The 17,578-nt window shown below is 34.5% G+C and overlaps 2 protein-coding genes and 1 long non-coding RNA gene across 12 annotated transcripts; 2 read left to right on the top strand and 1 right to left on the bottom strand.

Annotated features, from left to right (window-relative positions):
* Window positions 1-1,926: 1,926 nt before the first annotated feature.
* On the top strand, window positions 1,927-7,356 carry LOC144573366 (uncharacterized). 10 transcript variants are annotated; one of them, XR_013517942.1, is made up of 6 exons: window positions 1,927-2,011; window positions 2,101-2,192; window positions 2,273-2,304; window positions 5,558-6,333; window positions 6,669-6,733; window positions 7,159-7,356. It is a non-coding gene; the product is annotated as an uncharacterized LOC144573366 (long non-coding RNA). The 10 variants fall into 10 exon arrangements; XR_013517940.1 differs by having other exon boundaries at window positions 5,558-6,570; XR_013517943.1 differs by lacking the exon at window positions 7,159-7,356 and having other exon boundaries at window positions 5,558-5,611; window positions 6,244-6,333; window positions 6,669-6,943.
* A 5,271-nt stretch (window positions 7,357-12,627) lies between these two features.
* On the top strand, window positions 12,628-13,368 carry LOC144573117 (uncharacterized). The gene has a single exon (XM_078322807.1). The coding sequence runs from the start codon at window positions 12,628-12,630 to the stop codon at window positions 13,366-13,368; it is 741 nt and encodes a 246-aa protein (XP_078178933.1).
* Window positions 13,369-14,563: 1,195 nt separating this feature from the next.
* LOC144573116 (U-box domain-containing protein 70-like) lies at window positions 14,564-17,000 on the bottom strand. Its single transcript, XM_078322806.1, has 3 exons — window positions 16,802-17,000; window positions 15,144-15,243; window positions 14,564-15,083 (listed from the first exon to the last, which is right to left on the bottom strand). The coding sequence occupies exons 1-3, from the start codon at window positions 16,998-17,000 to the stop codon at window positions 14,564-14,566; spliced, it is 819 nt and encodes a 272-aa protein (XP_078178932.1).
* Between the last annotated feature and the right edge of the window lie 578 nt (window positions 17,001-17,578).

Below are 17,578 nucleotides of genomic sequence, written 5' to 3'. Positions count from 1 at the left end.
GAAAAAAAATATCGCTAAATGTAAACCAAAGATATTATTTTTGAATTGAATATAGAAAGAAAAAAATATAGCATTCTCTAATAAAAGTCATAAAGATACAAAGCTAAAACAAAACAAACAACCTAAAAGCTACTGATACAGATATGATATTAGCATTACCCGCTCCGGATCCACTTCATTTTCACCCTTACATAAGTTATCAAAATTTATTTTCACATATATAATGTGACGTAATACAACTAAAATAATAGAAAACATAACACACATGATGTGACAAATTATATATTTTTTTTTAAGTTTTGAGTTAATTCATATTAAAAATAATAACCAGATAACCAAATATACTAAAAAGTAAGAAATTATTACAAAAATAAATGATAAAAGAATAATATTAAAAAAATAGTTTAACGTATCACGTAACACGATAATGAATCAATTTACTTTTCAATTTAGTGAATCAATTCACGCTAACGGCACGTGACGAAATTGATAATGAACTAATTTTCTTCACTAACCACAAAACACACCTTAAATGAGACATCTTCCTTCCTTTGTAGATAGTGAAGATTGTATGCCCATTCTATGGAATGTATTGCAGAGGAATGAAATTTTCATGAATCTTATCTCTGTTTAATATTTAATTCATCTTCACTTGTCGTGCTTGCCATGGCAGTATATCCACTAAACCCCCTCAATTTCTCCCAAATTAATTTATACAACTCCTTTGATTACTTCATTAAACAATTATAAATCATGATAAATTTAAAAGTTGGTGCTCCTCTCTTGACAGCCATTCTAACCTTATCCACACCAAAGCATATATTACCTTGAATTTCAAACATATTCTGATTTTTTTATTTTAATTTTGATTGACACAGTCTCAATTGCACAGCCGATGGGCCGAGGAGCAGCGCTGTTTCAAAAAGCTTGCATTGGTTGCCATGACATGGGAGTCAACATCATACAACCTGTAATTTTTTTAATACTTCTAATTAGGAATTATAAGCAATATTTACAAACTTCAATTTATTCAAATGTATCTTTTTTCAGGGTGCCACTCTTTTCACAAACGATCTACAAAGGTAATGCATCTGAAATTTTTTTTTTCAGAAATACTGGTAGAAAACAACCTGTTCATCATAGTCCCTGAGCCATAAAAATTCTGAAATTAATTAGACATAAAGTTCAAGTATTGATGGTCATTTCCATATAAAGAACTCCAAATTTGTCCCAGCCAATTGCTCTCAGAAAAAATCACAATTCAGACTGTCAGAATAGAGAACTGCTGGTTCCTGAAATTTGTCAGTTACAAAACCACCTGTTCATCATAGTCCCTGAGCCATAAAAATTCTGAAATTAATTAGACATAAAGTTCAAGTATTGATGGTAATTTCCATATAAAGAACTCCAAATTTTTCCCAGCCGATTGCTCTCAGAAAAAATCACAATTCAGACTGTCAGAATAGAGAACTGCTGGTTACTGAAATTTGTCAGTTACAAAACCACCTGTTCATCATAGTCCCTGAGCCATAAAAATTCTGAAATTAATTAGACATAAAGTTCAAGTATTGATGGTCATTTCCATATAAAGAACTCCAAATTTGGCCCAGCCAATTACTCTCAGAAAAAATCACAATTCAGACTGTCAGAATAGAGAACTGCTGTTTACCAGCAAACACTCCTTCAAAAAACCTTTAATCATAGCATGTTATTCCTTTAGTGAGTATGAGGAACTTCATCTGAGCCGAAGCATCAGGTTTCTTTTTCTTTGAAAAGAAGGGATTTATCTTCAAACAACGCATCTTGAATGAAGAAGTTATAGAAAGTTATGCCTAGATTTAAAAGTTATAGAAAGTTATGCCTAGATTTATCTTCAAACAACGCATCTTGAATGAAGAAGGGATTTATCTTCAAACAACGCATTTTTAAATCAAGATAAATTTAAAAGTTGGTGCTCCTCTCTTGACAGCCATTCTAACCTTATCCACACCAAACTTGGTTTCTCCCTCAGGTAATATTAATTTCCTTTTTAAGCATGCATATATTACCTTGAATTTCAAACATATTCTGATTTTTTTATTTTAATTTTGATTGACACAGTCTCAATTGCACAGCCGATGGCCCGAGGAGCAGCGCTGTTTCAAAAAGCTTGCATTGGTTGCCATGACATGGGAGTCAACATCATACAACCTGTAATTTTTTTAATACTTCTAATTAGGAATTATAAGCAATATTTACAAACTTCAATTTATTCAAATGTATCTTTTTTCAGGGTGCCACTCTTTTCACAAACGATCTACAAAGGTAATGCATCTGAAATTTCTTTTTTCAGAAATACTGGTAGAAAACAACCTGTTCATCATAGTCCCTGAGCCATAAAAATTCTGAAATTAATTAGACATAAAGTTCAAGTATTGATGGTCATTTCCATATAAAGAACTCCAAATTTGTCCCAGCCAATTGCTCTCAGAAAAAAATCACAATTCAGACTGTCAGAATAGAGAACTGCTGGTTCCTGAAATTTGTCAGTTACAAAACCACCTGTTCATCATAGTCCCTGAGCCATAAAAATTCTGAAATTAATTAGACATAAAGTTCAAGTATTGATGGTCATTTCCATATAAAGAACTCCAAATTTGTCCCAGCCGATTGCTCTCAGAAAAAATCACAATTCAGACTGTCAGAATAGAGAACTGCTGGTTACTGAAATTTGTCAGTTACAAAACCACCTGTTCATCATAGTCCCTGAGCCATAAAAATTCTGAAATTAATTAGACATAAAGTTCAAGTATTGATGGTCATTTCCATATAAAGAACTCCAAATTTGGCCCAGCCAATTGCTCTCAGAAAAAATCACAATTCAGACTGTCAGAATAGAGAACTGCTGTTTACCAGCAAACACAATTCGGTTGTTTAAAGCTTCGATCTCTCTCTCTCAATCAACGAAAACCAGAAAATAGAGGGGAATAGGGCAAAAATCTCAGCACATGAGCACAAATAAACAACAAGCAAGCAAGCAAATCCAAAACGAGAGAGAGAAAGAGGTACAAATACTCGAGGAGAAGAGAGAGGCGCCCCAAACAGTACCCTTCTCTGCCATGGACAAGATCCGCGTCAATTCGAATTCAATACGGGCGGCCTCCTCCATTCCTTTCTCCAAGAAGCAACAAAGAGAGAGAGATAGACCGAGTGGGGTCGGAAATCAGAGGGAGAAGGAGCGTGGAAGTGAGAGGAGGCAAGAGGGGTGAAGAGACGGAGCGGAAGGAAGAGAACGGGGCGAAGAGGGAGCGCCAGGAAGTGTTTTACGTTTTTAGGGATCCTATGTGGCGCGAACAGTGGGGTCTTATGTGTTGAAGAGTAAAATTTAGAAAATTCTGCTATATGTGATCTGAAAATTGAATGGCTGATATTAATTCCGAAAATTTAACTTTTAATCACAACTCTTGCAGGATCTAGACATTAAGGTCCTTAATAAGGTAGGGAGATATAGAGGTGGGCTACGGTGAGTTGCGAAGTAAAACGCGTTTCTACTTCACGTTGTATTTTTATTTTGAAAGTCCAAACGACCGATCCGAACCGTTAGATGTTTAATCCATATTGAAATGTGCTTGGAGACCAAATTTTACATTTTTTGAAATTTGTTTACTATTTATTAAGCATTTTTGAAAATTGTTGTTTTGTTATGAACAGTAAAAAACAGTAAAATTTTCTGGACCATCAGATCAGCGACGTTCAAAATTGCTTAATAAATAGTAAAAAAATTCTAAAAAATGTAAAATTTGGTCTCCAAGCACATTTCAATATGGAGAACATGATAAACGGTTCGGATCGACGTTTTGAACTTAAAAATCGCAAAATATGAGCGTGAAGTAAAATAGTCGCTTTACTTCGCAACTCACCGTAGCCCATCTCTCTCTCTCTCTCTCTCTCTCTATATATATATATATATATATAGAGTTAGGCTGGGGTGCTATGGATAGCATAGTGGCCTCTATGCTACGGCTCAATATTCGAGTTTTCAAAATCCAAACGGTCAATCTGAACCGTTCATCTTATTCTCCATATTAATATCTGCTTGGAGACCAAATTTTACATTTTTCTGAATTTTTTTACTATTTATTAAGTATTTTACAAAATTGTTGATCCAACGGTGGCTGCACAAAACAGTAAAACCGTTGGATTAGCGATTTTCAAAGTGGCTTAATAAATAGTAAAAAAATTCAGAAAATTATAAAATTTGGTCTCCAAGCAGATATTAATATGGAGAATAAGATGAACGGTTCGGATCGACCGTTTGGATTTTGAAAACTCGAATATTGAGCCGTAGCATAGAGGCCACTATGCTATCCATAGCACCGCAGCCTAACTCTATATATATATATGTATCTCAACTGACATGCTTCTGTAATACAGAGATAATTAAAGATGTATCTCAATTGCCTTCCCCTAACTATATATATGCCAGGCTGTACTCGCAGTGAATATATAGATATCCATGGCATATATGTCATGCTCAGCTATATATATTAATAGAGTCATCACAGATACTACTCAAGATCAGTCAACGCATACTCGATCAGTCAACCCAGTTAGTAAGAACAGGTGTTAGTTAGCATAGGCTGTTAGGAGATAGTTAGTTATAACAGACTATGCTTCTACATGTTTCTGTGAATAGCTTGTAATTACTTTCCCTATATAAAGGGCAATACAGTGTACTGTTAAGACTGATCAAGAAATAATAAAAACATTCTTGTATTCCTTTCTTATCTCTTCTGGTTTCAATATTCATATCGCCTAATTCCTGCAACCCCCGCTAATTATATATGTAAGAAGAAATCAGTGGAGTCCCCATTGATTGATTAATACCCTAGCTTGACTGAGCCCCGCGTAATGAACAGGTCCTTTATCCATTTCATCCATTTGAACAACTCTCAGTGCATAGCATTGCTATGAATTCAATTCTACCTGACCATCAGGTTTCACATCAATTACTATGCTTGGGGTATATATGTAGTCATGCTCAGGGGATCTCCTTGTGTATATTTGCACATTTTCATGATTTGTTAGTCCTTAATTCTATCAATTTGACATGGTGTTTTATTATTTTGTCCTTTTTACATATTCTGAATCACTGAACTTTGACAAATTATTGTGATCAATTAGCTATGTATAATTTTTAGTTCTTTATATGAAAATGATGGTTGGATCATGAACTATAGGCTAAAAAAATATCAGGATTTGTGGAGACCCAGAACTGTATGAAATTTATGGATTTTGTGCAGATCAGTTCTTGTGCCAGCACACTGTAACTGCGCAGTTCTTACTTTTCACTGACTAAGATTCATCAATTGTTTATAATTATCTTAAAAATACCCATAAATGGAATATCAAGTGCAAGTATATTCAGTGTGTTGTACTCTAACAGTGTGCATGATTTGGGATCATTTCAAGATCTGTAGATATGCCTACTGATTTGATCTTTTTGGGATTGTTTTTATGGTTGGTACTGTACCAGTATGGGTATTGTTTTTTATATACGCATGAATGGCTGGTCCAGGTACAAGAGGGATGGTACGAGGACAATGCACAACACCTAATGCCTATATGCAAGGTGTTACATATTTTTAGGGTTTTGGCTGTATGTTTTATTTATAAGAGTATCTAAAAGAGATGAGTCAGTAAGATTAAACTTTTGTCAGCGCCTATGAACAAAGTTTAACAAATTGGTCCCTGTTTTCACAGTATTTACACTTTTTATTGTTTTTATCAATTCTTGACAGTAGGCTCTTTTTGTGAAATCAAGTTCACTTGTGCTGGTCATTGCCTTGTCAGACTGTACATTTTACATATCCAACCTCACTTTTATGTTTACTAACACATCTCTATCAAAAGTTTATTTTTACAAGATTCAATACAGTGTGTTGTATTATAGAGATTCATGAGGTGCTCTGTGCTCATTTTCAGTCATGGTACTGTGGAGTCAAGTCCACTGTTTACACCTTCATCTCACAACTTTGCACCTATATCCTTGTAACTTGTTTATTTATAAAATTGAGCCTTTTTAATTGAATGAACTCCAGTTCCAGTGGCTATAAGAAACAACTACGAACTTAGATTGAATTTAGACATCTCTCGAGCCAACAGTGATATTTTTTCTTTCACAGAGGTCCTTACATTTATTATTTTTTGCATTTTTATTTAAAAAAAACAATTATATACGTGTAAATGTTAATATTTCTGTAGGAAGGGCCACAGGATATGAGTGAGCTCCATGACTCATCTGAGATCAGGCATTATGCCTTGATGTCCTCTCCTCTTAAATTTTACATTAAGGTCCTTATTATTATCATTTTTTATTTGAAAACTGTGAAAATTGTGGTGCTATTTTGTTTACTAACCTAGAATTAATTTCAGTAGCCAAAAGTCATTGCAATTTTACCTTCTTTATTTTAAACTGCATTTGGTTGTGTTGATATTTTTCCATCAGTCTGTCTATAGGTTTGAATAGTCATGGTAAGTGAGTTGGGTTGAGTACCTACATGAACAATTTTCAAGCCTACAGTTGAAAAGGTCATCTCAATTCATGAAAAAAAGACACGATTGATGTTCTCCTTTTGTTCTTGCTTTGTTCAAATCACCTTTTCCCATGGCTTATATTTTGGTTGCAGGTACACACCTACGTGAGCCACGGCAAGCAGATATCACGCTTTGATTATTACTGTCCGAATCATGGGTATTTTCTTTATGTTTTTATATATTTTTTTCCTTTTCATTGGTTTATAATTGCATTTTGCCAAGCACGTTTTTGGGCTGACGTAGAAAGGTGAGGTGAGTAAAACATGCCTGAAAACTAATTGAATTTGTTTGCTATTCTTGTAATGGTCAACTGATGTGCTTATTTTGTCAATGTAAATAAAATTTAGCACTTAATGCTATCATGGTCACTATTCTTGTAAAGGTGAGCATCGTATTTTTTTATGTTTATGGAGCATCTTAACATGGTGTTCTTAACTCTGTGTACCGGTATGGTATGATGCTAGTAAATCTCTATTAGTGTGTCACTAGGCCTCTCGATCTGTGTACCAGTCCTAAGTATGTGAAGTCATACTCATTTTTATGTTATATGCCGTGAGTGTTAGCATTAACTACAATGTACAGATGCCACACCACCTGGCGAATTGGGTGAGAAGATCGGGGTAGCAGTTCTAATAGTGATATGCATGCTAGGAAGGCCTTTGAAGTGCAGCTCAACAACATGGGCAGATATATATGGAGGATAATATGCTTTGAACTTCTCTTTTTAGTTTTAACTTTACTTATTCCTATATATCACCTAGACTATTTTCTAAAAGAAACTCGATATAATAGTCATATTTATGAAATGTTTTGCTTGCTTCTGTTTAACTAACTTTTGAACTACTGCCTTTTCTAAAAGTTATGCTTGCTTTATGTAATTCAAAGTTAGAGACAAAAAAGTCAATTTGTTTTATCAGTATTAGTTAATATTTTTAAATGATTCAATCACTAAACGGAGATATAAATAAATACGATGAGTTTCAATGGGAAAATAACTAAATTTAAAGTTTTAATAGATAAATATCTAATTAATGGAGGTATATATCTAAATTTCTATTATATATAATAGTTTTAATAGTTGTATTTTAAGTTTCACAATTTTTGTTATTAGTCATTTAAAAGGGTGAGGTATAAAAAAAAAAAACATAAAAGTTCTGTATAAATTTATAAAGACATTTGAATTTTATTTGTATTATTCGATCTATACATTAATTATGGTTACTCACACTATTTTTATTTATGAACATGCATTCTGTTGCTTTAGAAATAAATATATACAAGCCATATGAATAAAATGAACTTTGTATGTGTCTAAGGCAAAATGAATTTCGCATGATGAACTTCTCTCTCTTTAAAAACACTTTGGTTTTCAATTTTATTTGAGCAATAAATGAAAATTATTTGTGTATTTGTACACATTACTTAATTTTTCGCCTAAGATATTAGAGAAAACTAAATTAATGGAAGAAAATAGAAGGGGAATGAATTAATGCATGAGAAAGGATGAAAGAAAGTAATTATGAAACAAAAGAAATAATTTAAAAAATATATATATAAGGAATGAAAAAAAAACAAAAACAAAATACTAAATTGATCCTAATTTAATTTGACATAAACAAATATATTTGTCATGCCTATTTGAACTAATAATATCACACAACATAATCCTTCTCATTTAAAAAAATAGGTGCACTGATCTTTATAACTAGATTTTTGTGATGAACCCATCCTAGAAAATATATCAATATATAAGATAAACTATAATATAATCAACATACGCCATTTCTATTGTTCCTTCCACTCCCCTTTTTTTCTCCTTTAATTTGCTGCTTCTTTGCCTATTTGCCTCTTTGGTAAAAGGTTTAAGTAGAAATAACGAAGGAAATTAAAAATCGAACGTTGAATCAAAATTTTGTCGTTTTGGTAAAAGCTATTCCTTTTAGGATTTTGAATTTCAAACTCCTTTCTATAAAAATTTATTTGTCGGATCCCTTTTGTCCAGAATGCGTGGATAATAGCATAGGTAGTTTGCTTCGATCTTTTTTGTCGAATCTTGATTAGAACTTCATTAAAAAAATCTTTAAAGTTAAGGTATTTTGTAAAATATAAATTAATAAATGAAGTAACCATGTTATTTTTTTTCTTATATTTAACAACTCATGCGGATGGTTGACTTAATTTTTTCACCAAAAATGCATATTGAACCAAAAAAATGTGGAGTGGTGGGGGGGGATATTTATTTGCTTGTTATATGTTGTAATATATTATCTTCACTTAATAAATAATAAAGTTGGGTAAGAAGCGTGAATTGGGACATAATTAAATGGACATGTCTTGAGTCAAGGAGTAATAGCAAAATCAAAAGCTTAATTTCTAGTAAAAGTCACTATACCAAAAGTCATAACATCTGATTACCATGCTTAAAAGAATGTACAAAATTATAGTGAATACACATGTTTCACAACACCTATTTCAACATAGATTAAGAGCTATATAAGGGGGCATTTGGTTAGCGTTATAGGTCATTCCAAGGAACAGAATGATTCTATGGAATGTAATGCCAGGGAATGTCATTCCCGGGCATGTGTTATTTCCACATTTGGTTCGCACATGGCTATTACTTTAACATTCTCTGGAATGAGTCATTCTCATGTTTGATTTGCACATAGCTATTCCAATGGCTATAGACATAACTTCACTATTTATTAATTATTAACTAAATAACGTTACGTTACCAAATTTTTGATGTATTGTTTAAAGATAAATTATAAATCAGATAAAATATATTTGAGATGGCATGCCTGTCACATTAACTACGTCTGTCTTTTCAAACTATCTATTATATATTTGTATGTTCTATATTTCTACAGCATTATAATAGTTTGACAATTATTTACATAAACTTAAAATTATAGTTTGACAATTATAATAGTTTGGAAATTAAGAGAGATTTTAGCACCAATATATAGAACCATAGACGGTGCCTTACCGTTTCCCTAGAAGCCGATTTTTTTAAAAATACCCATTAAAAAAATTAATTTAATAAAAATAACCAGATCTGAACAGAAAATTTAAAAATACCCAAACCGCGGATTTTTTCCGCGCTCCAGAATTTTTATTCCGGGCCGCGGAAAAAATTCGCGCTCCGAAAAAAAAAAAATTAATTTTTGAGCCCGAGCGCGGATATTATCCGCGGGCCGGATTTAAAAATATTTTTTTTTTTTTTTTTTTTAGTTTGGAGAAAAAAAATTATTTTTTTGGTCCAACTTTACACTTCTGGTTAACATTTCAAAACGCCTTCAAAAATCATGAAAATTTACCGACATGCATTCTTGACTTCATAGAATAAGACTGTAAAGTTTCATACAAAATCTCAGAACAGATTGTGAGATATCGGCTCTCAAAAATTGCCCGAACTGCTGAAGGAGTGCTTCTGACCCCAACTTTGCACATCTGATTAACATACCAAAACAACTTCAAAAATCATGAAAATTTGCCGACATGCATTCTTGACTTCATAAAATAAGACTGTGAAGTTTCATACAAAAACTCAAAACAGATTGTGAGATATCGGCTCTCAAAAATTGCCCGAACTGCTCTCAAAAAAAGTTGGGCTCAGAAGCACTCCTTCAGCAGTTCGAGCAATTTTTGAGAGCCGATATCTCACGATCTGTTTTGATTTTTTGTATAAAACTTCACAGTCTTATTTTATGAAGTCAAGAATGCATGTCGGCAAATTTTCATGATTTTTGAAGTTGTTTTGGTATGTTAATCAGATGTGCAAAGTTGGGGTCAGAAGCACTCCTTCAGCAGTTCGGGCAATTTTTGAGAGCCGATATCTCACAATCTGTTTTGAGATTTTGTATGAAACTTTACAGTCTTATTCTATGAAGTCAAGAATGCATGTCGGTAAATTTTGATGATTTTTGAAGGTGTTTTGATATGTTAACCAGAGGTGTAAAGTTGGACCAAAAAAATAAATTTTTTTCTCCAAACTAAAAAAAAAAAAAAAAATTATTTTTAAATCCGGCCCGCGGATAATATCCGCGCTCGGGCTCAAAAATTAATTTTTTTTTTCTTTTTTTTTTTTGGGGCGCGAATTTTTTCCGCGGCCCAGAATAAAAATTCCGAAGCGCGGAAAAAATCCGCTGTTTTGATATTTTTAAAATTTCTGTTCAGGTCTGGTTATTTTTATTAAATTAATTTTTTTAATGGGTATTTTTAAAAAAATCGGCCCTAGAAGTCAACGAGGCAAACTTAATTTCAAACCAAAATTATCAATGTAGTCCCATTGTCATTCTTTTATATAAATTTTTGGAGTGCAAGTCCCAATGTAGCTTTACTATGTCCTTACTGTATTTAAATTCTAAGTATATGGTTCTGTTTAGATAAGGGAATGAAGGGGAGCGGCAGTTGTATAATGCCTACAAATTGATAACATTGAAATAAAATAAAATAAAAAACTCAACTAAATTTTAGTGGCAATTATGTTCTTAAATTTTAGACACTATTAAAACGATAATAACAATAATTAACAAGAGTTCATAGTTGAAACCTATGGGGACATTGATCGTGATTCATGATCATATTAATAAAATTTAAGCATTTTCCACACTACTTTATATTGAAAGTAAGCTACTAGCTTAAGTTAGTTGAGATTGTAATTTTATTCCTTATGAATAGGTATTAACAACTTAAATAATGAGTAGTTAAATTTGAAATGTTGTGAGAACTAATTAATTTGATGTATTTTTCTGATAATGAATTTTTCATAAGTTCGGAGAAGAGTATTACGAAGAATATATTTTATTAGTACATATTACGAAGATGGCATATGTGTATATATATCGAGCCATAGAAATTTGAGAGATTGTTCAATAATTAAATTACCTTTAATATTTTGATATTTGTAATTAATTTTAAAAAAATAAAAACATATGTGGGACGAAAATAATTAACACTATTCTATTTTACTCCTATTTTTAAATTAAGTTACAGCACTTCTAATGATAACAAAATTTGTATGGATTAATTGCTTGAAACAATTCATATAAAATAGATAAATATATCAGACTGAACTAACATCACTAACAAGCTTTCTAAAATTAACAACTCACTACTTTTTGAATATTAATTATATTATATGACTTGAAATAAATAATTAACTACATGCATGTACTGTAAACATTATAAATTGAGTAACTAACATATGCAACACAAAATATAAAATTTGATTTCCAGACACATTTAATATAGATATAATGTTGTGCAGTTTGGGTTAATTATTTGGACTTAAAAAAAAATGTGAGAAATAATTGAAGCACAAAAACCGTAAAGCATTTTAATCCCCATTGGACAACGCTATGACGATCTGAGCCAATTAAGCTAATGATTATTTCTCACAAAAACCGTAAATCATTTTCCCCCACACTACAAAGTACAAACCGATCAAAGCGAACCCTCCCTAGACCCTAGTGACTACATCCTTTTTTCTTAAAATTAAATTAAAAAGTTGGTTTGTCACGAAATAAACTAATGATTAATTTTCTCAACAATAACAAAGGTTAAACCGTTGATTTTGATTCATAGTAGAATAAACCGAATCAATATATAGATTGATCAACTCTTAGTCACACCTACACACTACTAAGAAAACATATCGCACTTCTTCAAAAAAAAAAAAAAAAACTTTGATGCAGCCAAGCTCCTAATATCCGAATTAGGGGTTGTTTCTTTAGATTTGAATTCCCTGTTCGATACAATCCAAACTGATGCGCTCCAATTGAAAACATTACTCGGAGAAGAGAACCAATTGACAAGAACTAGTCGATCAAGCATCAGCATAAGGTCCTATTCAGCTACTGAGAGTGTGAATAACACCACACAACAATTCGAATTAAGTTATGAGTCGACACAAGACAGTGCTGCCATGTCAGAGGTCAAGAATACAATAGACTGCCTTGACGGCCGCTTAAAGCAGTGTCTCATAAAAAAACAGCTGTTGATTCATTGCTGGATACTGAGATCGGTAAAGGACGCTTTGAAGAGTTCATGTACCATGGTCTGATAGTACCAGTCAAACATGAGCACTGTGATGAGGTCCATGCATTCAGAGTATATCCATGGATCCGTCAGCAGCTGATCGAAGCAGCGAAAGAAAACAATTTCTTGGAGCTTGATCCCATGGGAAATCCTGTTGTCGGTACAACTAATTGTGTGATTCTGATGAAGGGGCAAAAACATGTGCGAGCACGAGTGCGGTCTTTTGGTAGGTCCAGCAATCAGGGTTTGCTATCCGTATACAATGTCGACCAACAATATGTGCATCTCGACAGGTCATGGTTCTCTGGCCAGAAAAAAATGGGCACTTTCCAGGTTGGGAGGTGTACTGCCTCCAACGAACACCATACCGAGCTTGTGAAAGAATGGTTGTTGAAGGGTATCGGGGCTTGTAGGAACTTGAGGTATCTCAGCCTCAGAGGAATCTCTAGAATTGAGTCCCTTCCTGTTTCAATTGGAGATCTTTACTGTCTCATAATTCTCAATGTTAGAGCGTGCCACAACCTCGAAAAGTTGACTGTTGCTGTCACATCATTGAAGAAGTTGCAGTACCTAGATGTATTAGAGTGCTATTTGCTTGATCAAATGCCTCGAGGCCTCGGTCAGCTCGTCAACCTAGAAGTGCTAAAAGGCTTTGTGATTGGGAGCACGAAAAGCAAAGACCCGTGTGGTCTGATAGAGCTGACGAGGCTAGAGAAGCTAAGAAAGCTCAGCATCAGCATAGGCTGTTAGTCAGTGGCAACCGATGACGAGCTCCAACAATTGGCCAGGTTAGAAAACCTGCGGTATCTTTCAGTAACATGGGGAGTGGTAGCATCACACAAGAAACAGTCACTTGTTTCAAATGCTGGTAAAGTCAAGACAGCCGAGAGCATTGAAGACATGTGTCTCTGTCTTCCCCCGAAAATTGAAAAGCTTGATCTTCGTCGCTGTGTACCATTTAGTGTATTAATTTCCTGATTGGCTTTTGCCGACAAATTAAGTTGGCGGCTGGGCTGTCGAGGTATTGCGACTAAGATTCCTGAGAAATCTCAAATGTGACCTAGGTGGCGGAACCGAGCAGATCGGCCTAGGGTGAGGTAGAGCCGATCTGATCAGATCTAGGTCAGATCGGACCAGAGCATAGGAGCTCTTGTGCGGACCAGTGCTGACCTAGGCGGAGGTAGGCGGACCAGGCGGAGCTCCGGCGACGTTCAGGCGGCCCTGGCAGAGGTGAAGGAGGAGGTATGTGCTACAGTACCGCGGGTTTGCTAGTAAAATGCAAACCCGCGGTATTGAAATGACCGACCGACCTGCTGTCCACGTACTTTCTTACTGAAATGCAAGCGGGCCGCGCCCACCCACCGGACTTGTACAAGTTGATTATGAAACACTTTGCTGCTTGGTAATCAATGTCAAGAGCGAAGAGAAGAGATAAAGGGCGTATCTGGCAAGCAAAAAACAATCACGAAGAATAAAGAATAGATGTAATGCATTCATTACAAGGAGATATTTTAACCCTCGATGAAACTAAAAAACATCCACCAAGTTACTTACATAATATTGACGATGAACTTACCAACTTGATAAAGTCTCGGTTGATTAAAATAAATATAAATAACCAGCTGCACAAACAAACAAGCTTGTATTTTTTTTTTTTTTAAAAGAAGGCAGAAATGCCCATCCATTAATAGAAAAGAGAGTCCTACAATAAGAACTGACAGAAATGCTTTCATCAGTAAAGCATGCAAAGTGTCGTCAGGCAACCACGATGTGCCCGACAAACAAAAACAACAAAAAGGCTCTAACAAGGGAGCCAACAACAGGTATGTCATGGAAACACTCCATGCTTATTACAAGCAAGCAAATAAAATGACTACTAAGCAACTATTGCATGTGCAAGTGATCTCTACAAATAAGCTTGTATAGAAAGTTATTAATTACAAAATCAACGATGGAATAAAGAAGCTGCCCATGACGACGATTGTGATGCAGAAGCAACATCTGCCATGGACTTCATTTCCTTCCAGACTACGGTCGACAAATCAGGCCTATTTATTCTCATTGTATCGCTGCATCTTAGACCCAATGAGATCATCTTATCGGCCTCCTTAAATGGCCAGGGACCTACCGAAGCATCAATTAATTCCTTTAATGTACCTTTCCTATGTTCCTCCTCCACCGATTGCCTTATACCCCATGGGTCTTTGCATGTCACAAGCTGCAATAACATAATGCCAAATGAATAAACATCATTTTGAGGAGTCATTTTCCCCGTTGTGAAGTACTCCGGGTCAATGTAACCAAATGTTCCCTTTAGACAATCTGTAATGTGGAATGGTTGACTTGCATTGGTTGTCCGGTTAAGTTGACGACAGAGGCCAAAATCGCTTAGTTTGCTAACACTGTTCAAATCAAGAAGGACGTTGTCGGGTTTGAGATCACCATGCACAATACCATGAGGTTTGCTACAGTGTAGGAAGCTTAGTGCATCGCAAATCTCAAATGCAATACGAACTCATGCTTGCCATGAGAGGGGTGAAGTGTTGTTTTCACATCGTAGACGGTCTTCAAGGCTACCATTTGGTAGGTACTCATAAATAAGTGCATGGTTCTCTGCACAGGCCCCTATGAGTTTCACAAGGTTTGGATGTTGCAATTTGCTGAGGACTTCAACCTATGATGTTAAAATTAAATAACTTCTGGTTAATTGGAAAATATAAACTCTCCATAGACCTAGATGTTTATGAATGCTTAAAATTTATACATATTTTCCTTTTCTCAAAAAAAAAAAAAAATAATATACATATTTCCAATGCAAAGGTTGAACTACTTTTACCAAAATATACTAGAGAGCATATGTGTGTGTGTGTGTGTGTAGTTTCACGTTCTTGTCTTCTTGATCTATTCTTTCTGTACATTGCATTAGTTTAATCGGTGGTTGTTTATCATTTCTTTACATACTTAAAAAATATACACTTGAGATGTGAGGTATTTAAGGGATCAAGGATCAACAAAGTGATATTATGAGCAGGCAGAAAAAAGCCATCAAGACATTATAATGGTTCATATTTTCTTGAAGTAGAAATATCTCACTCAAGTAAAGGCTTATTTATATCCCAAAGAAAATATGTCAAAAGAAACAAGTAAATTGGGAGCTAAACCAGCCAATACTCTAATGGAAACCAATATTAAACTTGAAATTGAAGATGGTGAAACACTACCTGACATAGGACAATATCAAAGGTTGGTATGCAAGTTAATTTACCTTACAGTTACCAAACCTGACATTGCCTTTGCAGTTAGTGTTATAAGCCAATTTATGCATGCTCCATGCACTAGTCACTTGAGTGCAATTGATAGAATACTAAGATATCTTAAATGCACTCCAGGTTAAGGAATTTGGATGAAGAAAAATAGTTCTAACGATGTGGTTGGTTTTTTTAATGCAGATTGGGTCGGTAGCTGCGATAGAAAATCAACCACAGGCTTTTGTACCTTTGTAGGTGACAACCTGGTCACTTAGAAGAGCAGGAAGCAGAATGTTGTGGCAAGATCAAGTGCGGAAGCAGAATATCGAGCCATGACATCCACTGCAAGTGAGCTCATCTGGATCAAACAACTACTCAATGACATGAAGATAAAGCTCAAAGGAACAATGCAAATGTATTGTGACAACCAAGTTGCACGACATATTGCATCAAATCCAGTGTTCAATGAAAGGACAAAGTACATAAAGATCGATTGTCACTTTTTCAGAAAAAAAAAAAGTACAGTCGGGAGAAATAGAAACCTCATTTGTTAGAAGCAAAGACCAATTGGTAGATGTCTTCACCAAAGCACTTGACAAATCCAGCCATTTAAACATACTCGACAAGTTGGGCTCAATCAATTTATTTGAACCCAACTGGAGAGAGAGTATTGAGGAATAAAATTCTTAGCCCTAGAAAATATTCATCATTGGCATATATAGTTTAGGCAACAAATAAGCTAGCTTCTAATTACATAGCTGTCAAGCTATTTGAGGTACCTAGCTAGCTTTATCCTTGTAAATCTTTTGTAATTAAGACACAACTAGGCTATAAATACTCATGTACAACCTTTTTAAAGATCAGTAAGAACAATTGTTCAACAGTTCTCTTCATTTCCAAAAATTCAATAGTTCATGACAGGGAAAAGTACTGACCGAATATGGTGTTGGTGGGGTTTTTGTCGGCCTGGATCGCAGCAGCTTCACCTATCAGCCGCCTGTTAGGCGTGAACGCAACACATGATGGGGTTGTCATGTTGCCTTGATCATTCGCAATGATCTCCACACGTCCATCATGCCAGACTCCAACACATGAATAGTCTATGCCGAGATAGATCCCAATTGCCGGTGTCATCTTGCTTGTGTCTGTCGAAACTTAATTTTTCAAAGACATGAATGAGTTCATGAAATTTTAAATCAAAGAAGATTTTGGGACCAGGTTTACCAGTTAGTTTTCGTACTTGGGTAAGAGGGACTATTAAATAAGAGTAACTCTATTCTTTATGCCCAAGTTGTTCATCTATTTAACTTGTGCCATTCTTTTATTCCATTATTTTTTTTTTTATGACAAATTAATTTATATATTGAAACTATAATTTGGTTCTGTGTCACAGTCAAGGTACCATTTGGACCAAGTGTACTCCCTCCTGTCCTTCTCAGAGGTAATTTACTATGTGTTAACTACAACTTACAAGTCAAGCCAATGGTATCATGAATTTCCCCGCAATTTCACAATTAATTCTTTATCATTAATGTAACCATCAGATCATTATTTTGGGTACCAATAGTACCACTTGAGGGAAACAAGCAGATCGGAAGCTTACCTAGAGAACCCATATTACAAAAACAAATGGAATATTAGGAAATGTAGGTCTAGCATGACGGTCCTCGTCTCTCTCTAACTCTAAACATGAATGCATTATTTCTTGTCCA

This window comes from Carex rostrata, chromosome 21, assembly GCF_964058835.1.
Source record: "Carex rostrata chromosome 21, lpCarRost1.2, whole genome shotgun sequence".
In the NCBI taxonomy this organism is placed as follows: Eukaryota; Viridiplantae; Streptophyta; class Magnoliopsida; order Poales; family Cyperaceae; genus Carex; species Carex rostrata.
The sequence above is the reverse complement of the archived record's forward strand: the minus strand, read 5'-3'. Positions and strand labels throughout refer to the sequence as shown.